This window comes from Canis lupus, chromosome 12 (assembly GCF_011100685.1).
Source record: "Canis lupus familiaris isolate Mischka breed German Shepherd chromosome 12, alternate assembly UU_Cfam_GSD_1.0, whole genome shotgun sequence".
Classification (NCBI taxonomy): domain Eukaryota; kingdom Metazoa; phylum Chordata; class Mammalia; order Carnivora; family Canidae; genus Canis; species Canis lupus.
In genome coordinates, this window is record NC_049233.1 from 66849754 (window position 1) to 66874774 (window position 25021).

At 40.1% G+C, this 25021-nt stretch overlaps 2 protein-coding genes across 8 annotated transcripts in view; one reads left to right on the forward strand and one right to left on the reverse strand.

Annotated features, from left to right (window-relative positions):
- The window catches only part of AK9 (adenylate kinase 9), a 127437-nt gene extending 115053 nt beyond the window's left edge, over positions 1–12384 (reverse strand). For 6 of the 7 annotated variants that reach the window (XM_038554914.1, XM_038554915.1, XM_038554917.1 and 3 more), the window contains exons 1-5: positions 12218–12351; positions 3500–3627; positions 1960–2023; positions 531–583; positions 333–429 (exon numbers count right to left, since the gene is read on the reverse strand). In XM_038554914.1, coding sequence (XP_038410842.1) covers positions 333–429; positions 531–583; positions 1960–2023; positions 3500–3616 — 331 coding nt within the window. In that variant the 5' untranslated portion in view covers positions 3617–3627; positions 12218–12351. Of the gene's footprint in view, positions 1–332; positions 430–530; positions 584–1959; positions 2024–3499; positions 3628–12217 lie in introns of all 7 variants that reach the window. The other variant, XM_038554912.1, reaches the window with a different exon arrangement.
- An 888-nt stretch (positions 12385–13272) lies between these two features.
- Positions 13273–25021, forward strand: part of FIG4 (FIG4 phosphoinositide 5-phosphatase) — a 123403-nt gene continuing 111654 nt past the window's right edge. The window contains exon 1 of the mRNA NM_001114625.1: positions 13273–13505. Within this exon, the coding sequence (NP_001108097.1) occupies positions 13440–13505 (66 nt within the window). The 5' untranslated portion in view covers positions 13273–13439. The remainder of the gene's footprint in view (positions 13506–25021) is intronic.

The following is a 25021-nucleotide window of genomic DNA, read 5'->3' on the forward strand; positions in this document are numbered from 1 at the left end:
GTATTAAAACTCTGAGGAGTGGGAAAGCAGTCAGCAGAGGCTGTTGGCACTGTGAGAAGGGCCATAGCAGTGTTGATGCTTCTGCTGGATAACACAATGCTCTAAGAAGACTGAATCATTTTCATTTTTTTTTTTTACAAACGTAGAATCTGAAGAATAAAAGAAAGTAAGCAAGCAAATAAAAATATATAAGCTGCTTAAATGAATTCAGGCTCTGAGATTTTTCCACATCAGGGCAGAGGAAAGAACAACTCCAGAAAATATGCATGCCTCAGCTAAAGCACAAGTTTTAAGGTGCTTTGATAGCCACTGATTTATAAAGATAAACATACCAAAGTGAGAAACTTCGAGGGAGTTGAGCTTCTCCAACATTAGCTTTATGACAAGTTCATCTGGAATGCTTTGACCACTGAGCAGCATTGATTGCAACTAAGAACCAGTAAAGACAGTGTACGTTAGTGTATATACATTTGTGATACAGAGCTTTTTAAAAAAAATTAAGACATAATAACTTTGAAACTTGGATATACCTTAATTCCTGTTTCAGTTTCACTGGCCATCTGTTCTTCCAAAATTGGTAAAGCTAAAATATGAATTCAAAATATTAGCACCAACTGATATTATAATTGGCAAATTAAGAAACACATCTGTGCATTTTATAACTGGTAACAAAGATTAATGTTTGTATATCACTTTAAGAGTTTACAAAGCACATTTATATGCATCATGTTGTTTAAGCCTAACCAAAGCATGAGGCAGATGTATCCCACAGAGAACTTGTCTCTGCCACTTGCTAGCTAAAAGATCTTGAGGAAGCTAACTTCTTAAATACCTCTTGACCTCACATGCTTATGCCCTGTATGGTACGCGAGAGAACATGAGAATGAAATGACATTATGTACATGACTGTTATTTGGAAATTGCAAAGTGCCCCTCAAAAGTATACACTAGTATTATTAGTCCAGATACTTCTATAGCCATAGAAGTTATATCCAAGCCCACTAATTTTGCACTCTGGTTATATAAAAGGAAAGTATGCATCAAGAAAGGTAAAAATAGATAAACACTGATCAGAAAAAGGGGGCCTGAGACTGGAATTCCAATGATTTGTTTCTTTTTTAAGAGGAAATATTCCATCCCTTGTAGGAGACATCCTGGATTCAGGAACTGAATTATGTCCCTAGCTGCTAGTAATCTATGGATTGCTCTCCCCAAAATTGTATCAGATTGCAATTTCACTAACAGCATGTGGAGTCCTCATTTCATAACATTCTTGCCAAAAATGATTATAGAAACTTTAAAGATTTCTTATCAATTTGATAGGCGAATGTGGATCAGTATTATTTTAATTAGCATTTCTTTGAATAACAATGAGGTCAAACTCTCTTTTTCTAAAAAAAAATCTCTTTTCTTATATTTGTCTATTTTTATTTCTACTTTTATGAATTGCCAATTCATTCTTTTGCTTATTTTTCTATTATGACATAAGTAGTCTTATCGATTAAAAGAATATTTTATATAAAGACAGCAGTCCTCATATTATATACTGCAAAAGATGCAAAGCAAAATAATAAATATCATTGAAAATAATTAAGTCTTGAAAAATGCTCTCAAGAGCAGCTGTGAGAGTTCCTTCTCATCTTTCATAAGGAGACACCCAAAACACACATGTACCCAATAGTTCTAAATGAGGGAATTAGAGAATTAGAGGAAGTAGAAAGGAGTCAAAGACATTTCATAAACCATCCTAACTTCTATGAACAAAACGGAGACTAACCAAAAAGGAAAAATATGTCTGATGCTATTATGAAGATAATATTTACTAGGTTGATAGCGATGTATGATAAAGCAATTATAACAAAATGTTAACCATAGAATATAGATGGTGTAATCTTTACATTTTTATGCATATTTGAAAATTTTTATAACAAAATATTGGGGGGGAAAGGTAAAATTTACCTTCTACACGAATACATTTCCATGCCTGTGTTATCTGATGAGCTAAGGTTGTCTTCCCAACTCCCTTAAAAAGAAAGATGTTATTTAAAACCCAAAAGGACAGGCATTTGCCAGCGAAATAGATATTCTCATTTTAAAAGACTCTATTGATGGTTTCAATACATGAATATTATCAATCTTTTTGTCCACAAAATAAATGAACAGCAGACCCTAGATATTATAGCTTAATTTTCCTCTACTAATTGTCACATTTGCCACACTTTTTGAAGTGATTTATTTATATTTATTTATTTATTTATTTATTTATGAGAGACACAAGAGAGGCAGAGACACAGGCAGAGGGAGAAGCAGGCTCCCCACAGGGAGCCAGATGTGGGACTCAATTCTGGACCCTGGAATCATGCCCTGTGCTGAAGGCAGACGCTCAACCACTGAGCCACCCAGGCGTCCCTGAAGTATTTAAATAACACTTTTTTAAATTAAGAAAATAGCCCTGAAACCAGGCACCTGTACCATTATGGCATTGCAGTCCAGATACTGTCCTCTTTTGATTGTCAAATTCTGTAATTTTGAATACATATACATCATTGTGACTATACTGAAGTCCATCACTTTATCTCCTTTCTAAGTTTCTAATCATGAATGTTTCAACAGACTTCCACTTAGTAACTTCTAAGAACAAAAAATTCCTTCCTTATGGACATCCTTGAAAAGTATCATATTTTAAAGACAAAAGATCACTTTAACGAAGTAGCACTTGACCCGACTGCTTCACTGTTGACTTTTAAAACTCTATTATATGTAAAGAAACATAATGAAAAGTTATTGGAATCATTTCTTGGTACCTATTCCAGGGTCTATATAAAATTAAATCAAGGATGGGATCCAGCCCTTAGTCTCTGCTGTTCTGAAGAGGCTCTTTAATAACCAGCTCAGGCTCTCTAATGGTAACTACCAACTAGCTCAATGACTGAAAATACCTCTTATCTAGAGGTCCTTACTAGAAATGCCTGGAAAGGCAGGCTATCTTATGTCAGTCATTTTTGGTTTCTTCTTATTTTGTGGGAAGACAACATATAGGTCCTCGAACACACTGTGGGCAAAGAAAAAGCACATTGTGTCTCAATAGCTTCAAATATTAAGGAGAGAGCCCCAGTTTGTCTCTGTAGTGTTCTACTTTCACATACCGAGAGAGCCTTACAACAAATTTCACAGGAAGTTTTACATGCAAACTATGTTTGAAATAACCTTGGATCACAGACTAACAGTTGTCATGGTGCAATGCTTTGATAAGTTCAATTTCTTCCTAATACGAAAACAAAGATACATGCAATGTAGGTTCTTTTCAATTACAGTGCATAAGACAAGATAAAGCTTACAAACAATATTATATCAGTTTTGAAGTCATACAACGAAGTCTAACAGTCAAAAAAATTAGCACACTATGTGGTTTTCATTCGTGTATGGCAACATAATATTATGAATTTTTTAATTTTAAAAATCAAAAAAATATAGTAAATAATAAGAAGAGATAACTTACTGGTTTCCCAAATATAACAAAGCAAACAGGTTTAGACAGCAAAAAGTTATATTCAGCTTCATCTTCATTAAATATGTCTGCAAAAGAATGCTCTTCTATTTCCTCTTGAGAATTCATAATATAAAACACTATAATAAGAAAGAGTAAGATTGTTAGTGACTAATTTAGCTGGAAGAGGCAGGCAGGTTAGGGAGAGTGAGAATACCCTGAGAATTTACTTAGTCCAGAAGCCACTCCACACCACTAAATGGGATTTGGCTGATACTTACAAATAAATTAAACTTATCTATTAAAACAATACCAGCTTGGGGCACCTGGGTGGCTCAGTGGTTGAGCATCTGCTTTTGGCTCAGGTCATGATCCTGGGGTCCTGGTATCGAGTCCCACATGGGGCTCCCCGCAGGGGTCTCCTTCTCCCTCTGCCTATGTCTCTGCCTCTCTCTCTCTGTGTCTCTCATGAATAAATAAATAAAATATTTTAAAAAATAGCAGGTTCTTAGTTTGAGACAAAAAAGCAAAATCTAGCTATATGTTATACAAAAAATAGCTAAACCAAAGAGTTTCTGAAAGACTAAATTAAGGAAAAATACATATATACATACATAAACATATATGTTATGATGTATGTATTCAATTAAAGATCAAAATAAATGTTATATATGCATACATATATATGTTACATAGATACACATATATGTATGTATGTGTATATGTGTAGGGACTACTAATGGCTCTAAAAGAAATCTGAATGGAAATTAGAAAATATGTAAAGCTGAAAAAAATAAAAATATATACATAACAAAACTAAGGAGATATAGCTGAAGTAGTACTGAGAAGCCTTAAATAGATTAGAACCAAAGAAAGTCTGTAAAGTACATGAGATGAGCTCAGCATCTTTAAGATGTTGGGGTAAAAAGAAACAGGAAAAATAGAAAAATATATTTTAAAAGTTAACAAAATATAAAACAAACATATATAGAGAGGATCACCAAAGATACATACCAGTATTTTGAAAAAAATGTATAAATAGAAAGCTTCTGTCAAGATTGATCAAGAAGATAGTAGGCACAATTTAAAAATATTAGACATCAGTTTCTTAAAAGTGTGTTTTTTTATATTTTGAAATTACGATTTTGTTGTTTTTTTGTTTCTAATGGTCATTAATCAGAGAATATTCTCCATGGTATATTAACGTTTTGAAGTTTGTTGAGGTTTGCCTTATGGCCTACTACATTAAAAACTCCTTGAAAAGGATATGTGATTTATGTTTGTTTGATATAGTACTCTTCAAATGAGGTTTACATCAACTTTGTGAATTTTATGCTTAAATCTTCCATAATGCTTACTGATTTATTGTTTACTTGACCAAGCAATATTAGACACATAAAGGAGGAAGGGCTACAAAGATAACAATGCTATAGATATAATACAGATAATTCAAGTATACCATAAACAAAATTATCCCAAATAAATTTGAAAACTTAAACAAAATTGATAAATTCTTACAAAAATCAGCTTCTCAAGAAAAAAAGAGAAAATCTGACTGGTTCTATAGCCATTAGAAAAACCATATGGTTTTTCAGAGTTCCAAGACTTACAATCTTACAGACACTCTTTCAGAGAAAGATAAAGTGGAAACTTCTTACAACAGTTTATCAGTCTTATATAACCTTTACCTAAATCAGAGAATAGTGTGAAAAAGCAAAAATATGTACCGATTTCATTCATGAACAAGATTTTTAAAATCCTAATATTATTAGGGTAACTGAATCCAGAAAATTATAATAAGATAGTAACATCATGACCAAGTTGGGCTTTCCCCAGGAACTCAAGCCTGGCTTAATATGAAGATTTAATTTATCATATTAAAAGAGAAAACTGTATGATCATTCTAATAGATGTAGAAAAAGTATGAGACAATCAACACCCTTTAATGATTAATAAAAAATAAATCTCTTAGCAACTAAGAATAGAAGGGAATTTCTTTAACCTAATAAAAGGTATTAACAAAAGACAAAAATTACATTTAATGATTAAATATTAAAAATGTTCTTTTCAGGTCGTAACAAGACTAGAGAAAGAAAACTGTAATTATTCCCAGTTGATGTGATTGTCTACATAGGAAACAAATATATTACAGGTAAATTCTGAGAATTAATCTGGTAATCCAATTTGCTGGATTCAAAATTATACAAAATTTAATTGCATTTCTATACAGCATGAATTGCTAGAAACTGTAACTAATGATAAAAAGACTTATCTTTGCAGCAAAATAATAAAGTAACCAGGATTAAATATTATAAAAGATATATAAGCCCTTAATGGAAAATTACAAAAAACTTACATAATAACTTTAATAAGCAGATTTCAAAAATGGAACAAAACTATGTCCCAGTGGTCTGGGACACTGTTCATGGAATGACGAAAATGGATTTGGGGGGCTATATGCTTCCAGGTAAATGGAGTATGATTATATGTCTCTGTGGAATTTAAGAATATTCAAATAGGCTTAATATACCAATATTATTTTAAAATATCATTATGAAACAAAACATAGGAAGAATTATTACTAGTACATTGAAAAGATTGAGATGAAAACTTCATGACAAAAGAACTAAAACTGCAAGTTATTTTTAGCACCAAAAAATGAGTAATGCTGCTATAAAATGTAGTTATAAAAAAAGAAAATGCATTTAAACCTTTTAGAGAGATGGTACATTTATTAAAAAGTATTAAGTGCACTAAAATCAGGGCCCTAAGGCCTGCGATGGAATATTTAGGTGGGTGTCTAAGTACTCTGAACCCCAGGATTACCTGTGTTAGGCAGGAAACTAGGCATGAGTAGTAGGAAGATGGACCTTAGACATCCTGATAGAGAGCCTCAACTGAGGACTGCCCAGGGACCCCCCCCCCCCATTCCACCCATCTAGCAGTCGGTTTGCAGTTACATCTCAGCAGAAGAAGTTAAGTTTGAGTGAAGCTCAGAGCAAAGTTAAGTTTTACGTTTTATTTACTGCATTTGTGCAGAAAATAGCCTCTTGTCCTTACTTAACCTATACCTCTAGAGAGCAGAGGGTGGAGTAGGGTGTCAAAGGCTCACAGAGGTGACATGTTAAATGGATTTGTTAAATGAGGACATGTTAACTGAGACCAGAGATTGCACCAGCCAACTCTGCTCTTTGGGATGGCCGGAGGACATTCCCTTCATTAAGACTATAAGGAATGAACTAGTAGGGGGGCACTAGTATCATTAATAAGCTCAGGGATGGCTATCTTTTGTAGGCCAGGATTGAAGGCAGGGGGAAAGGCTGCTCTGATACTGGGGTCCTGTGTTTCAGTGGGGATGACAGGGTCTGGAAGAGCAGAGGCCAGATGGCAGCACTTAACCTTCAGAGGCTAAGTAGGTATAATTACTAGAAGGACAGCACGTCCAGCATGGCAACCAGCAAGACCTCCCAGAGACCTGTGGTGATGGCTGATAAGCCACAGAATTTTTAGAGGTGAAACAGATGAGCAGTCAATGAAAATGTTGATGAACTTACATTTCTAAAAAGGATGAAGGGGAAGTGAGTCAAAGGCTGATGCCAGCAGCCACAGTGGAAAATCATGATTCCTTTCCCAGTTCCAGGCTCCAAAGCCCGTTTATTGAAGGAGAAGCAAGGAGCTCTTGAGAACAGACCCTACAATACTGTAATGAGTATTCACAATGGGGATTCCTCAATCCTTCTCCAAGAGAACCTACAACCATTAACTGAGGAATACACACTGAGGAAATGGGACCATCCTCCTCTTTCAAGAACAATAGGACACAGGGTCTGAGCTGACACCAACACAGTGGCTTCAAAATGCCATCATGACCCTCTGTAATAGTGAAAGCAAATGGAGAACCAGAAGTAATTGGAGTCTTGGTTTAAGTTTGTCTTACACTGCAGGATCTGCAGGACTACTTTGTGGTTATTTTCCTGGTCCCTGAGTACGTAAGGGGAGTGCAGCTGGTAAAACCTTTCCAGCGATTCCCTGCCTATGGAGTAAGAACCAATGTGGTAGCGAAGCCAGGGGGAAGCTCATGAAACTGCTTACCATGGCCCCTGGGCCAGATAAATAATAGTAATCCATTCTGAATGAACAATATGGAAGGGTGCTACCCAAAACTACTTAAAAGATCATAGCCCTGCTTAATTCTCCAGTGTGGCTTTTTGAGAAAACCAGATAGATCATGACAAATGATGGTGGACTACTGAAAACTTAACCAAGTGATAGCGCCATGTGTAACTACTGTGCCCATGAGACCTTTACGAGCTGGACATAGCTTCTTGTACTTGCTATGTAGTTACTCATCTGGCAAATGTATTTTTTTAAAATCCCTATCAGAAAAGAAGATTAGAAGCAGTTTGTATTCACTCAGAACAGTCAGCAAGGAACATTCAATTTTATTCCAGAACTCTCCTTCTTTGTAGCAAATATAGTACAAAGGGGTCTTGTTGATCTACAATATTGGGTGAGCAGGAAGCGGGAAGTGTTCTGGATGCCTTTGTAAGACACATGAACAGCAGAAAGTGGAAGATAAATCTACAAAGATTTAAAGGCCTGTTACTTTGGTGAGGTTTTAAAAGGCCAGTGGTCTGGGTCATCCTGAGATATTCTTTTGAAGGTAAAAGACAAGTTATTGTACCTTACATATTCTACCTCTGAAAGAAAGAGGTGCAGTATTTTATGTCTCTAGTTCTGATACATTTAATGGATGACTTGGAAAGCTGTTAGTTTTGAGTGAAGCTCAGAGCAAGAGAGAGCTCTGCAGCAGTTTTAGTGTATGGTACCAGAGGCCTGCTTCTTGGGCAATATACCTGGCCAGATCCCATGATGCTATAGGGAGGTACTTATAGTAGGTAAGAATACTTTTGGAGTCTTAGCAAAGCCACAACAGAAACTCTCAGTGTAGATCATCACTTTCTGCAGCAGAGAAGCATCCCCTGTTCAAATAGCAGCTCTTGGCAATGCTCTGGGCTCTTGGAGAGAGTGAATGCCTGGCCATGGGACATCAGGTGACTATGCAACTGGAAGTGCCCATCATGAGCTGAGTATGTCAGATCAAGTCTTGAAGTTGGGCAGGCAGCAGTCCACCAAATGATAAAAATGGAACATTGGGATCAGTTCTAAGCAAGTCTGGAGGGTACAAGTTTCATAAATAAGCAGCCCAGACCCCATGTCATCTATCTCTTGCTCACCAATGTCTCTTCCAGTTCACACTTCATATGGTATTCCCTAGGAAGAGCTGATAGAAAATTTTTAAAAATCACGAATGAATCATAATATATTGGTGCAAACTGTAAGTGGGATGCTTCCAGACTTTAATCCCACTCAGGCATAGCCCTGAGTGATGATGTTTAGGGGAAATGTTCCTTGTGGGCAGAGATTTAAAGAGTATTCCTAAGTCCTCAGTTTGGAGGACAACTGAATGGTTTGGTCAAGGATCTGAGAGGAATAAGATTGAAAGAAAAGAGTTCTGGGAAAGAGGCATATGAATGAAACTACGAGAGGGGTGCAGCAAATACACTCTAGGGTGACCCCTAAAAAGTCACATCTTTGTGTGATTATTTCCTTCCCTTATGTGTGGATGGAATCTGTGACTTGCTTCTAAATCTAGCGAAAGTATTAGAAATATTATTCTCATGATTACATTATATTATATAAGATCCCATTGAGCACGTTGGAGAGACTTCTGGTTGGCTTTGAATTAAGCTGCCATGTTGTAAAGGACTGCATCCAAGGAACAAGTGGGTGGCTTCTAGTCACTGAGAACAGCCCCTGTACACTAGCCAGTAAGAAAAGTAGGACGTCAGTCTTACCACCACAAAGAGATGAATTTTGCCAACAATCTAAATGAGCTTGGAAGCAAGCTCTTCCCTAGTAGAGCCTCCAGATGAAAATGCAGCTCAACCAACACCATGACTGCAGCCCTGTGAGACCCTGAGTGGAGGGCCCAGCTAATTTCGTTATGCCACATAGAAAACAAACATGAGTGGACACAAAATATGTGGACTTTTGTATCTCACAAAGCAGGATGGTTACCCAGTACACGCCAGCCAGTGTTTATCCCTGGTCACTTCAGTGCTTCCAAAATGGGCTCATGAATGGAGGAGGCATAATTGTAGGGGTGGAAGAATTGGAAGCCATGCATAGGCTCAACAGCAAGGCCACTGAATATTGCCCACCTGCCTGCAGCAGACTGAGGCTAACCCCACAAGATGATGATATACCCACTCAGTGACAAACTGATCACATGGCACCCCTTTGCCTTGAAGAGGGCACCTTAGTATGGGTATGCCTTCCCTGCCCACAGCGCCTGGCCAGCACCACTATCTGAAGGTTTGGAGTGTGTCTCATTTATCACAATGAGATCCCATACAATATTGCCTTGGATCAAAGGACCCTCTTTATAGTAAAGGAGCTATGATAAGAAGGATCCACTGATTATACCCCATATCACACTTCATCCAGAATCTGCTGGTCTCACAGAATATTGGAGTAGCCTCTTAAGGGTACAAGTAAAGCTCCATTTGGGATTGTGTGGGATTGAGATACTACTTCAAGATGCAAAATATGTTTTGAACTAAGGGTTAGGAATGGTCTGTCCTACCACCATTCTCAGTGATTGACATGAATTTGTACCACCTTTCCCTATGACTTCAGGCTCTGCTGGACTGCAGGTCCTGATTTTGATTGATGCAAGAGAGAGGCTTCTATCGGGGGATCCCCTTTGTTAGGTTTCACTGAATCTGAAACTGCTGCCTGGTCATATGTGGCTCCCCATGCCCATTAGGAGTTACTGCACTGGCAGCTGAGGATAGGGTTGCTGCTACATACTTGGTGCAGGGAGATACAGGTCTTGAACCCAGGGGTTTCTCTAAGACACCTCTTGTGATGATTATAGCGAGCACAACCTGACAAAATCATGGTAACAAGGGGGTTATACCCCTCTGGGATAAAGGCTGGCTACCATACTAAGAAAACAACTGAGACCAGCAGCTGGCCAAGGGTAAGGGAAATCTAGAATGAGTGGTAGAGGACAGAAGTGATGAATTCTCTGTTACAGGCCTAGGATTAATTGCAGTAGTGGATTCTGTAGCTTGTCCCACTAATCATCTTTTACTAAGTCCTTTTGTTTTAGAAACCGGGACCGGCCGCCACCGTGAAGAACTGGTGAGGGGATGGTGTGAACTTATGTGGGGGAAGGGTGGATACGAGTAGTACAAAGGTTGGAATGTAGCAGGTGCTATTAGTGCCCATAACCACTTGATAGGTACCTTTCCCGTGCATGGCCAGCCTGACTTCCCACTGCTAGCATGTGTGACCCTCTGCCAAAGGGTTCAACTTCCAGCTGCCATACATATCCAGTGGGCCTGAGCACAGGGCAGATGGGAAGTTCCAGGGAATTAAGGTTCTGCCAAAGCAGGCCTCAGATAATAACTGATGGGAGTTGGTGAATAAATCCTCCAGCTCTTTTGCCCTTAAGGGGGAAATAGTCTGAGATATACATCTCAGGATTCTCCAGTGAATTCAGCCTACAGAGAAATTTGCTTGATAATATTCCCTTAATCAGCTTCCTTTTGCTTACTGATGTTGTTTCCTGGGATTACTTCCCACCATACAAGGCACTTGCCCTCGAATTTTTGTCTCAGGATCTGCTGCTGGGTGAACCATAACTAAGACAATGTTCTAATGGAAGTGCTATATTACAATATGATATAATAGTTGAAAACTAAATACCGGAAACCAGAATTCAACAGATATTTTAAGAGTTGTTATCCTAAAGAAAAGCATAGTGCAAGTACTTAATACTCATACTTAGAAGAATTGGTTTCCATTTATGAAACAAAACAATGAAATATTCTTCCCAGTTCAAAGATCCAAGTCAATGTAAAATGCCAGAACTGACATGACCATCTTTCTAGTTCTTGGCAAAAGTAGGACCAAACTATGAAAGAAAATTAAAATAACAATTAAACACTTATTTAAAAAATTTGGTAGTTTCTCAACTTTAAATTTTAAATATGATCTCTAACATCTCACTGTTGGGTAACATAATCTGTACTATCACACTGTGTTATGTGTTTATACCATAATTCAATAGAATTTTTAAAAGTTCCCTCACATTTTTAGCGGTTGACAAAATCCCTAGCAGAGGGTTCTGCAGTTTACAGGCGGCCCATCTCCTGGGAGACCTAGCACTTCTGCTTGGGCAACGCCTTATACTCTCATAGCAGGTGCTCAGTATCTTGGGAATGAAGACAGTCGTTGGGATGGAAGATGGTTTTAAAAGTAATTTACAATAAATAAATAAATAAATAAATAAATAAATAAATAATAAATAAATAAATAAATAAATAAAGTAATTTACCCACATATGGTCTCACTCATACGGGGAATATAGGAAATAGTGAAAGGGATTAGAAGAGAAAGCAGGGGAACTGAGTGGGGAACATTTAGAGAGGGAGACAAACCGTAAGAGACCCCTAACTCTGGGAAACGAACAAATGAACTTCTGGTTGCAGAAGGGGAGGTGGGGGGAGGAGTTGGGTAACTGGGTGACGGGCACTCAGGAGGAGGGCACTTGCTGGGATGAGCACTGGGTGTGATACTGTATGTTGGCAAATTGAATTTAAATAGACACATTTTTTAAACACCCTGGAAAAAAAATGTTTTTAAAAAGCAATTTACCCAGAGATCCCAAAGTTTTAGTTTCGTAAGAAAAGGAATTGGTCTGCGGTCCCTGCAGGAGGTGAGAGTGCACTCAACTGATACAGACGGAATTGGGGGCGGGGGCGAGGACCCCCACTTACCCGGCCCCGCAGAACTCCCCGGCCCCGCGGTCGGTGCACCGGTTGCCTAGGAAACCCCCGCAGGTGCACGGCGCAGGGCCTCTTGGGAGACTCCGCCTCGGGAGGCGGGGCTGGCATTCATTCATTTCTTAGAGTCTTACCTATTCACTTTCGCTCCTAACTTTGTAACACATTCCTTTTCACAAACAGAGAAGGTGATGATTAGAGAGGGTATGTACCCCACCCACCAAGTTCACACACATCCGATGGGAGAAACCTAATTTTAACCCGCACGGCGCGCTACACTCGGCAGTCCATCGGTAGAATTTACAAATGGCCCGTCTCAGCCACAAATATGTGGCAAGTTCCGCCCAAATTGTGCAACTTCAGGTGATTTTTAAAAAAATTTTTTTTAAAAGATGATCTAAAAAAAAATGATCTAAGAGCTAAAAAAAAAAAAATTCCTTGAACCACACAACTTCAGGACACGATGGATTTTGTTGATTTTCATCCAGGTTGAAATTTCAGGGTAACAAAGAGATGCCAGGGGAAAGACACCGACTCTCGGGGAAGGGCTATCAGATAGGCTTCCAGGACAATAAAAGGCAGAGGTAGGCAGGGAAAAAACAAAAACAAAAAACCAAAAATAGTTTCGAATGGACCTAGCTACAATTCGGAGAAATGCTTCAAAAGAACCAACCCATCAAACCGTCCCCCTTTCCAAAGGAGGAGGACCAGATAAAGGAGAGCCTACGCTAACCGCGGGACCTTAACCCCGCCCACTTTCCCCCCCTGCCCGCATCCAAAATGGCGCCCTTGGCTTCCGGCCTCGGCAGCACGCAGGCTCCGGGAGCCTCTTCACGCCCTCTCTATGGTAGATCCTCCAGCCCCGCCCCCGACGTGCCCGGGGCGGGGCTTGGCTGGAGGTGGGGAGCGGGGATCCGGAAGCACCTGAGCTGGGCCCCGGTCTTCTGTTTGTGTGGTGCCCGAGGGGTGTTTGCCCGGCTGGAGGCCGGGGGTCTGAGGTGTCCTCTCCGCGGGCCTCCGGGGGGCAGTCTGGAGGCTGCCGCAGCTGGGCCGCGGCCTGGTGCCCTGTAGGGGAGCCCCCCCTTCCTCCGACCATGCCCACGGCCGCCGCCCCCATCATCAGCTCCGTCCAGAAGCTGGTTCTGTATGAGACCAGAGCTGTAAGTTCCCGGCGGGGCGCAGTGGGGCGCGACGCGGGGCGGGGGTGTGTGGCGGTGCAGCATCCCTAATCCCAGCATCAGCCTCCCCGGGGCCCCAATCCCAGATCCCCCTCCTCGGGTCCCTAATCCCAGATCCCCCTCCCGGGTCCCTAATCCCAGCATACCCCCTCCCCGAGTCCCTAATCCCAGCATCCCCCCCCCCCAGTCCCTAATCCCTCATCCCCCCTCCCCGGGTCCCTAATCCCGGCATCCCCCTCCCTGGGTCCCTAATCCCAGCATCCCCCCTCCCCGAGTCCCTAATCCCAGCATCCCCCCCCCCAGTCCCTAATCCCTCATCCCCCCTCCCCGGGTCCCTAATCCCAGCATCCCCCTCCCCGGGTCCCTAATCCCAGCATCCCCCTCCCCGGGTCCCTAATCCCAGCATCCCCCCTCCTCGGGTCCCTAATCCCAGTATCCCCCCTCCCCGGGTCCCTAATCCCAGCATCCCCCCTCCCGGGTCCCTAATCCCAGCATCCCCCCCTCCCGGGTCCCTAATCCCAGCATCCCCCCTCCCCGGGTCCCTAATCCCAGCATCCCCCCATCCCCGGGTCCCTAATCCCAGCATCCCCCCTCCCCGGGCCCCTAATCCCAGCCTTGGGCGGGAGTCTGAGGGAGCTTCGCCTTGTCCCCGCACCCAGGGCACTGCTGCTTTGGCTTGTCCGTGCTTCCACGGAAGAGTCACGCTTGGAACATGCTGGAAACAGGTGCTTGTGGCATCTCGGAAACTGTTCACGAAGTTCTGAACGAGTTACTGGGTTCTTTTAAGAAAACTTTCAGATTAAAACAAAACAAAACTTTCAGAAAGTCCATTAGCGGTCTGCCGTTCTCTGCTTACAGTACAGGCAAGAGTATGAAAAAAATATTTTTGACTTTTGAATGGGTAACTTGTGTGTGTTCATAGTCCGCGGCATACCAATCACTAGGATTGCTGTTAATGATGTGCCTTTTTTCTTTTTAAAGGATTTTATTTATTTATTCATGAGAGACACACAGAGAGAGGCAGAGACACAGGCAGAGGGAGAAGCAGGCTCCCTGCAGGGAGCCCGATGCAGGACTGGATCCTGGGACCCTGGGGTCACGCCCTGGGCCAAAGGCAGACACTCAGACACTCAGCTGGCGAGCCACCCAGGGATCCCCAATAATGTGCCCTTTTATTGCTAAAATACTTGGTTCTCCTTATTGGAAAGGGAAGGAAAATTTATTTTGTTTAAAGACATCTGTGTGGATAACATTATTTTGCTTTTCGTTGGACTGTTTTACAGCACTTTTTGTTTCATTACTTTGAATTGCCATGTCAACAACTTAGTAGTAGAATAAGATACGTTTTTGTGTTTAGAGTCTACTTCCCTAAGATTTATGGAAGTGTGCCTGTAGAAGTACATACTTTGTCATTTGTGTGGTTGGAAAATAAAGCGTAGCCTTTCTGATTTGAGGTCATGGTGATGTTAGGATCTGTGTTTAAAATTACACTGCATGCTAATAAGAATGCATATGCCAGGAGCCTTCCTGTTGTGCCGTAGAGTGTTTTATGGGGCATATTCAGTGGAACTTGGGCTCTCTTCCATTGCGTAAAGTAGGTACCTAACAGTTTCTTGGTTATAACACGGTGCCAATAGCACATCTGCCTCAGGTCACAATTAGTGGAGAAACATTGCTGACCGTAAATTAATTTTTGTTGACGACTTCATTTGATTAGATCCAGCCCAGAAGATGGAATTATCTAATATTCATAGATATCTTCAGTTGTTCTCTGAGGACAGTCGTACAGACGTATTTTGACATTGAAACAAAACCTTCTGCTTTCTGTAGTGTGCTGATAAAATGTCCCTGGTTAGAAACATAAATACTATATTTAAAACACAGAAACTTCATCCCATTTGTAAGCTGAGTATTTATTAGGACTGGCTGAGATGTATGTTAGTGTTCTTTCAAAAGCACTACGGCTCAGCAGTTTAGCGCCGCCTTCAGCCCAGGGCGTGATCCTGGAGACCTGGGATCAAGTCCTGCGTCAGGCTCCCTGCATGGAGCCTGCTTCTCCCTCAGCCTGTGTCTCTGCCTCTCAATCTCTCTCTGTGTCTCGAATGAATGAATGAATGAATGAGTAAATAAGTAAAATAATAAAAAAAAACCACAAAAGCACTACTTGTATTATGGAGCTCTTCTGCTTAGAAATCTTAAGGGGACACCAATATAAATAAATAAATAAATAAATAAATAAATAAATAAATAAATGGAAAAAAAAGAAATCTTAAGGGGGGCTCAGCAACCCCCATTTGAAGACAGTAGATGCTGAATCTCTTAGTTTGGCATTCAAAGCCATATGTGATTTGTTCCAAACCTGTCTGGTTTTATATCTAATTTAATATCAACTCAACACCTATTTACTGAGGATTACCTCTGTGCCTTTATGGGCCTTGTTCTGCAGTAGAACTGTATTGCTTTCAGTTCCCTTCACCCACCCAGAGTATTTTCTGCTGCTGCTCTCTTTGTAAAGGCCCACCCCTTTCCTGTCATAACCTGCTGGTCCTCATAGCACAGATCTGGTACAGTGCCTTGCAAACAGTAGGCTTCCAGTGGATACTGGTTGTGAGTGTCTAACATGAAGAAATGTGTGTTCTAGAACTTGGTTGTTACCCCTCTCAGTCCTCTAAGCAATGGAAACTAACTCCAGCCAGTTTAGAGATAAAAGATGAGTTTTATCAGAAGGGTGCTGGCGGAGCCATTGCATAGAATCGCTGGAAGAGCTAATTGCCCAGCTTCTGGAAAGGCAGGAACAAGGCAGCAGGGTTAGAGAACCCATTCAGAGTGCTGCCAAGGACATACCATAGGTACTAGAAGAAGGAATCTGATTGACTCAGCTATGGTTGCGAATCCGCCCCCAAGTGGACAAATCATCACTGCCAGAATGGCGTCTGGCAGTACTAACTTTGTTTCCAGGAATGGTTGGCCCGGGGCAATCACCTTGAGAAATGTCTGCTGCATTTAATCTTTGAACCTTGGTTTCCTCATCAGTAAAGTATGTGATTCTTTTTTATATATTTGACTTAAACATTTAAGTAGAGAGATTTATTTGAGTAATAAACTCAAAGTTTAAGGGACATAAATAGCTCAGAAAAAAGCATAAAATTACTGGCCACTAAATAGATCCTAGGAATTAAAAAAAAAAAAAGAAACTGTAGCAGGTTGTATTAATGAGAATAATAGCTAATGCCTATGGAACTTCTATGCCAGCCACTGGTCAAAATACTCTACATATATTTTATTATTTAATTCTCATAAAACCTTGAAGAAGTAAATCCTATTACTACTGCTCTCACTATTATTCACTATTATTCAGTGAAGAGAAGAATGAGGCGGAGAGGACAATGCTGTTGGGAGTGTGGTCTGATACCTGATGCCAGGCATAGAGAGTTTGTAACTGGACTGGGACAGATTACTTCTAGAAACTGGGAGTCAGTGATTAGAAACTTTTATGGCTACTTGACGGAGTAATTGTATTCCTGATGAAACAGAGTTTAGAACATTGGGTTTGTGGTTTGTGTGTCTTTGGGGTTTTTTGGTTTGTTTTTAGCTTTTTTATTATGGAAATTTTGAACAAATATAAAATAAACAAAATAGTTTAATAAACTCCCACATATCCATCACCAGCTCCAAGATTACCTTTAATTTTTTAGAAGATTTATTTATTTATTTTTGAGAGAGAGAGCATGTAGTGGGGATGGGGAGAGGGAGAGTCCTAAGCAGAGTCCATGCTGTGTACAGAGCCCCATGCGGGGCTGGATCTCACAACCCCGAGATCAGTACTTGAGCTGAAACCAAAAGTCAGACTCAACTGACTACGCCTCCAGGCGCCTCCCGAATTATCTTTATTAGCTATAACTCATTCTGCTCCCCATTCACCACTTATTTCAAAGTATTCTTTTTCTTTAAAATTTACATAAATTGAAATGCACAAATCTTATCTGTAGAATTTAGACAAGAAGTTACACACATATGTTAACCATACCACTGTTTTGCCCCAGAAAATTGTCTTGTGTCCCTATTCAGTCAATTGTCTCCTTTTCCTTACAGGCAACTGATATTCTCTCCTTTTTAACCTTAGATTAGATAGGCCTACTGAAAAATTTCATACGGGTGGATTTATATAGTACATATTCTGTTGAGCCTCGCTCTTTTTGCTCAGCATGTCTTTCAAGTTCATCCATGTTGTATCAGTAGTTTGCTCCTTTTTATTATTGAGTAGTAGCCCATTGTGTACATATTCCACAGTTCGTTTATCCATTTTCCCTATTGATTTAGACCATTTTCCATATTTAGGCTGTTGTCAATAAGCCAGCTGTGGACATTCTTGAATAAGCATGTTTGTGGATGTAAGTTTTCATTTCTTTTGGTAAATACCTAAGAATGAAATTGCTAGTCACAGAGGTGATGTAAGGTCGTATCATTTTACACTCCCATCAGCAAGGTATGAAAATCCCTATTGCTCCAAATCCTTGTCAGCACTTGGTGTTGTCAGTCTTTTTAGTTTTAGTTAGTCTTGTGCCTGTATCTCATTATGGTTTTGATTTGCATTCCCTTAATGACTAGTGATACTGAGCATCTTTTCACGTGCTTTTTGGTGGTTTTTACATCTTCCTTTATGAAGTGTCAAAGTCTTTTTGCCCACTTAAAAATAATTGGATTGTTTGTCTCTTTATTTGTTTATTTTTTTAAAAGACTTTTAAAAAAAGTCTGTCTCATGAGAGACAGAGAGAGAGGCAGAGATAAAGGCAGAGAGAGAAGCAGGCTCCGCACAGGGAGCCCAATGTGGGACTCGATTCCCCGACCTGGGATCATGCTCTGAGCTGAAGGCAGACGCCTGGGTGACTCAACCACTGAGCCACCCAGGCATCCCTCTTTATTTTTGATTTGTAGTTTTTTATATATTCTGGAATGAAGTCTTTGGGATACATGTTTTGTGAATATTTTCTTTCAGTTAGTGGCTTGCCTACTCCATTTTCTTCATTTTTTTCAGTATTACTGAGGCATAACTGATAAAATTGTAAGATATTTAAGGTATACAATGTGATGATCTGATAAATGTACGTATTGTATTAATGATCTTTTGATGAGCAAAAGTTTTTCATTTCAATGAAGTCTAATTTATCAAGTTTTTCATTTGTGGTTACTGCTTTCTGTGTTCTAAGAAATCTTTACCTATTTCTAGAGCACAAAGATATTTTTCCATGGCTTCTCTAAAATATTTATACTTTTAACTTTTACATTTAGGGGTGAGTTTTATATTAAAATAATTTTGTATGTGGTTGTATTACTTCTTGTGGTGTATCAAATTGCTCCAAAACTTAGTGGCTTCAGACGACAATAAATATTTCATATTTCACATATTTTCAGTAGATCAGGAGTCTGGGAAGGACTTAGCTGAGTGGTTCTGGCTCAGGGTCTCATGAAATTGCAGTTAAGGTGTCATCTGGGCTATAGTCATCTGAAGGGTTGACTAGGCTAGAGGATTTACTTCCAAGGTAGCTCACTCACATGCTTGGCAAGTTCAGCTGGGTGTTGACTAGAGGCTTCAGTTTCTCACCTCATGGGCATTTCCATAGGACTCCTTTAGTGTCTATGATGTGGCAGCTGGATTTACCCAGACATCCAAGAGAAAGAAGGATGTCTTTTGTGATCTATCCTCAGGATTCACATTCCACTGTTTCCTTAATATTCTGTTGGTTATGCAGGTCAGCCCTGTTTGTGGGCAAGGAGTATAAAAAGGCATGAATACCAGGAGATGAGGATCATTAAAGGTTCTTGGAGGCTGGCAACAGGGCTTGAGTTTCCATGCATCAGTTGTCCAGCCTCGTTTGTTGAAAATCTCACTCTTTCTTTATTGAATTTCTTTGGTACTCTTGTGAAAAATTAGTTGGATAAATGTGAGTTGATTCTTTTTTTTTTTTTTAAGATTTTATTTATTTATTCATGAGAGAGAGAGAGAGAGGGAGAGTCAGAGACATAGGCAGAGGGAGAAGCAGGCTCCATGCAGGGAGCCTCATGTGGGATTTGATCCCAGCTCTCCAGGATCAGGCTCTGGACTGATGGTGGCGCTAAACCGCTGGGCCACCCGGGCTGCCCTATGTGAGTTGATTCTTAAACTCTATTTTGTTCTGTTGATCAATTTATTTTTCTTTATGGCATTACCACCTTATCTTCATTATTACAGTTTGATAAGAAGTCTTGAAATCAGGAAGTGTAAGCTTTCCAACTTCATTCTTTCCTGAAGTTGTTTTGACTACTCTAGATCTTATATGTTTACATATGAATTTTATAATCAGCTTGTCAATTTCTAATAAGCCTATTGGGATTGTGATTTGGATTTCATTGAATTTATAGATCCATTTGGGGAGAACTGAATCTTAGTAATATTGAATCTTTTTTTGAAATTGTGAGGTTATTATTTTAATTGAAATATTTCTATAAATTAAAATTATTTAAAATGAAGATTTATTAATATTTGAATTTTTAAGATGTTTCTAATGTGTATAATTAATTTTATATAAAATGAAATTCCATGCCCATGACCTACTACAAGAAGATTTTCTTCTTTGCACTTTTGTTTCATTTATTTCTTTATTTAAATATTTGCTTGAATTTACCACTGAAGGCACTTGGGGCTGCTTTGTGGGACAGATTTTGATCATCAATTTCTATAGCAGCTGTAGGGTCATGCATATTTCCAGGTGCTCCTTGAATCACATTTGATAAATTGTATTTTTCTTTTTTCTTTTTAAAAGATTTTTATTTATTTATTCATGAGAGACACAGAGAGAGAGGCAGAGCAGGAGAAGCAGGCTCCATACTAGGAGCCAGATGTGAGACTTGATCCCGGGACCCTGGGATCATGCCCTGAGCTGAAGGCAGACGCTCAACCACTGAGCCACCCAGGCATCCCGATAAATTGTATTATTCAAGAAGTTTGTCCATTATCATTTTAGTTGTTGAATTTATTAGCGTCAAGTTGTTCATAATATTCTCTTGTTAAAATTTTTTGTTTTATTATTTTTTAAAGATTTTATTTATTTGAGAGAGAGAGGGAGTGTGTGCAAGTGGGGGGTGGGGGGCAGAGGGAGAGGGAGAAGCAGACACCCCGCAGAGCAGGAAACCTGATGTGGGGCTCTATCCCAGGGGATTAGGACTTAAGCCAATGGCAGACACTTACCGACTGGGCCACCCAGGTGCCCCTCTTATTAAACTTTTTATGTCTGTAGGATTTGTAGTAAAACTCTCACTTTTGTTCCTGATACTGGTATTTGGTGTTCTCTCTCATTTTTTATTGATCCATTTTGCTAGGCATTTATCAATTTTAGTACTCTTTTGAAAGAATCAGCTTTTGATTTAGTTAATTTTCTTTGTTGTTGCTTTTTATTTAATCAGTTTCTGTTCTTAGGCTTATTATTTTCTTCCTCTTGTGGATTGGGGATTAATCAGTTGACCTGTTTCTAACTTTATAAGGTAGAAATTTAGATCACTGAGATTTTTTTTCTTTTCTAATAGAGAGCATTTAAAACTGAAAGTGTAAATAGAAGAGTCAAAAGACTATGAGGAAAATATTAGTAGCCTGAGCACCAAATAAAGCAGTATGTTCCTATATACAAAGGGTTTGGAAATCATTCTGAAAAATAAAACACTCCCCAAAAAGGACAAGGATATGAATAGATAATCTGACAAAAGAAGTATGAATATAAAAAGGTAATACACCTTGCTAATAATTAAAGCAATAAAATGAAAATAGATTCCTATTTTCACCTGTCGAAATGGCAAAGATGTGAAAGATTGACAAAAGTCATTGTTGGCAAGTATATAACTCAGAATAAGCGCATTGTTATTTTGGTTGATGGGAGTGTATTAACTGATTACGAAAGAATTAGGGGAACAAAAGAGAGTGGACAAGATGGGCTGCCTCTTGCCCTGAGCCTTCATTTAGAAGGGTAACTGGAGAGGAAAGGGGGAGTAAGTTGGTAGATAGCATGCAGAAGGTGTAGTTCTGCCTTGTGAAAGGTCTGCTTCCTCCCAAAACTTACCTGTTCTCTCTGGTGCCCAGCACCCTCATGCTGCCCTTTGGCTCCTGTGGTGATGCCCTGGCCCTTGTCTGTGCTACGACCCAGACCTACAGGTAAACTAAGGTCACATCCAGCCCGACTGCTCGCATAGCGCAGTACAACTAGGAGTTGTCCACAGATTTAACAGGCTAAAGTTATGCTGGAGGAAACTGCAGTTTACTTTAGGTGATTTCCAATCTATAGCCCTTGCTTAATATATAATGCCCTAGAGGTCTTACCATTTCCATAAGTGATCATTTTATGGCAAATTAACATATACTAGTTGAGTTTAAAGTTGGTAGCTGAGCAGAAGTGTGGTGGATTTTTGTGTCTTCACCCCTACACAGGCTGAGGCTGTGTTCTTTACTCTCTAGCTCAAAATTGTTAGTACCTATGTATGTAGGTGTGGGTTTATTTAATTTCTACTTTGCTCCAAAGGCTTTAAGGAAGTCCCCCCCACCCCATCATACAAAATAGAATAAAATAAGTAAGAACCACATCATGAAGAATGCAGCTTCATTAGCCTGGATGTTAGCCTAAGTTTGTATAATGAGGGAACAGGACAGAGCAGTATAAGGGATTAGGGCAGGAAACCACAGGATATTAAATGGGAGAGAGAAGCATAGTGATTATAGCTGATTTCGAAGATGGGGTTTCCACTTACTTCCACATGGGATTTAAAGCTTCACCATCAGTAAAGCCCTGAAGCTGTGAAGAGTGAACTTAGAGACCTCCTTTTTGACTGTCAGTGGCTCATTTCTTTCGTGCTGCGGTACTGATTGTGGGGTTGCTGGAGTAGGTGAAGAGGCAGGCCCACAATACCGTTAGATTGTGAGAAGTAACTTCATGATGATCTTTAAAAATAATACCTTTATTCCAAAAGTTCAAGTGAAGTTTAACTTTAATTGAAGCTGTCAGGCAACCTAAACCTCTCTTTGAAGAAAGCTGATTTTCTTCCCTCAGATGAAAAGTGAGTGATTGATTAGCCTGTCATTATAAAAGGAGATAATAATGTTAGTAGATACTGAATTTCCTGTTAAATGGATTACCTGTTATATTCCATTTGCAGTTCATGTATATATTTTAGAAACACATTCATCTTCATACTAAGTCACTGCTGTTAAAACTACATATTGAAATTTTAAACTTTTTCTTCAAAAGTGATACTTCTCTTTCCAAAGAGGGCCAGCTCAGTTCGTCTTCTAACTTTACCGGGCATTTAAATGAAGCTTTCTCAGGGTATTTTATTTCTCTACCCCAATTCCTGCCAACCCCAGCTCCCCTCCAGCATACATACAAACACACACACAAATGTTTTCCCCAGCAGTGTTGAGTCATACGGACCTGTGTGCGCATGTGCACTCGGGCAGTCCATCTGGCACGTGCCTGATTTATGGAAATCCTGTACACTTCAGTTATTGCCCTCATCTGTTCCTTCCCACTTGCTTTTGGGCATTTATCTCCTTTTTCATTGTTTGAACTTCAGACTGTCAGTCCTGGAGATGGTCTTTCCTTCTTCCCACAATTCCTAGTTCTTACTAAGGACCTGCAGGGAATTTAACCCCAAGTTTCTCTGACATGTAAATCTACACTCAGCACACTCACACACAGTAGGGAGGGAGGGGCGTGGGTATTCTTATCGGTTTTATCTTCTCCAAGCAGTGGCTCAAATCTGGGCTGATTGCTCCCAAGGCAGTACAGTTGCTACCTGGGATCTCCCTTCACATCATCTGAGAGCCTCTCTCGTGATGATTTCCTTATTTTCCCAGGTCCTGCATCTTCCTCTTTCTTGATTTATGTCCTCATTTTGGTGGTGTACCTCCTCCAGTTGCTTCATGAGAAAGGGTTCATGGGCAGTACTTTTTTTGAGCCTGTGCGTTCTGAAAATGGCCTTATCCCATCCTCACATTTGATTGACAGATTTATTTATTTTTATTTATTTTAAGATTTTATTTATTTATTCATGAGAGAAAGAGAGAGAGAAAGAGAAAGAAAGGCAGAGACACAGGCAGAGGGAGAAGCAGGCTTCACGCAGGGAGCCCGTGGGACTTGATCCCAGGTCTCCAGGATCAGGCCCTGGGCCAAAGGCGGCACTAAACCACTGAGCCCCGCAAAGGCGGTGCTAAGCCACTGAGCCACCCGGGCTGCCCTGATTGACAGATTTAATGTTGAATTAGAGATTGAAATGCATTTTCCCTTAGGATTTTGATGGGAAAGCAACCCGTCTTCTGGTGTTGCTGTTGAGGATTTCTAATATTACTCCCTTCTTGATCTTTGGTTTGAAGCCTGTTCTTTTTTTTTTCCTATTTAGAAGCTTGAGCTATCTTCTTTTTATCTTCAATTTCCTGAAATGTTACACTCCTCTCTCCAGAGATAATAGACGCCACAAATTTCCACAGCTTTTGGAGGTTCTCTGGTATAAATTGGATTGTTTCTTGACTTCCCCACTGCCAGCTTAGAATTCAGCTTTCTTGGGGACGCTTTTCAGTTTCAAATGATTTTTGTTGCTATCTCCACTCTTCTCTTTGCCCTTAGGGCTTATGTCTACAAAAAAAAAAAAAAAAAGAACATAAAAACCTTTACTGTAATTTTAGTAAGGTGTTTGGGAGAAACAGAGGTATTGACTTTTTCATCTTTAACAGAAGACTATTCATTTGCTCTTCAAACAGCTGTGTTGTGGATTTTGCCCCCACCACATCACCGAGATTGTGCACAGAATGGCCACTCACAAGATCCTATTATCGGACTCCCTGGGCACTTCTGTGTCCTTGTCTTCCTTGACCTCTCAGCAGCAGTTTTTTGTTTTTGTTTTTCTCTCTTTCATTTCCTTTTTTTAAAACATGTATTTAGGGGCGCCTGGGTGGCTCAGTCAATTAAGCGTCTGCCTTCAGCTCAGGTCATGATCCCAGGACCCTGGGATTGAGCCCCGTGTTGGGCTCCAGCCCCACACTGTGGTGGAGAGCCAGCTTCTCCCTCTCCCTCTGCCTGCCCGCCCCCTGCTTGTTATCTCTCTTTCTCTCTGTGTCAAATAAGTAAAATATTTTAAAAATTTTAATTTAAATTCAATTTAGTTAACATATAGTGTATTATTTGTTTCAGGGGTAGAATTTAGTGACTTGTCGGTTGCATATAATAGCCAGTGCTCATTACATCACATGCCCTCCTTAATGCCCATCACCCAGTTACCCTTTCCCCCCTCCACCTCCCCTCCAGCAACCCTCAGTTTGTTTCCTGGAGTGAAGAGTCTCTTCTGGTTTGCCTCCGTTTTTATCTTATTTTATTTTTCCTTCCCTTCCCCTATGTTCATCTCTTTTGTTTTTTAAATTCCACATGTGAATGAAACCATATTTGTCTTTCTCTAACTGGCTTATTTGCTTAGCATCATACCCTCTA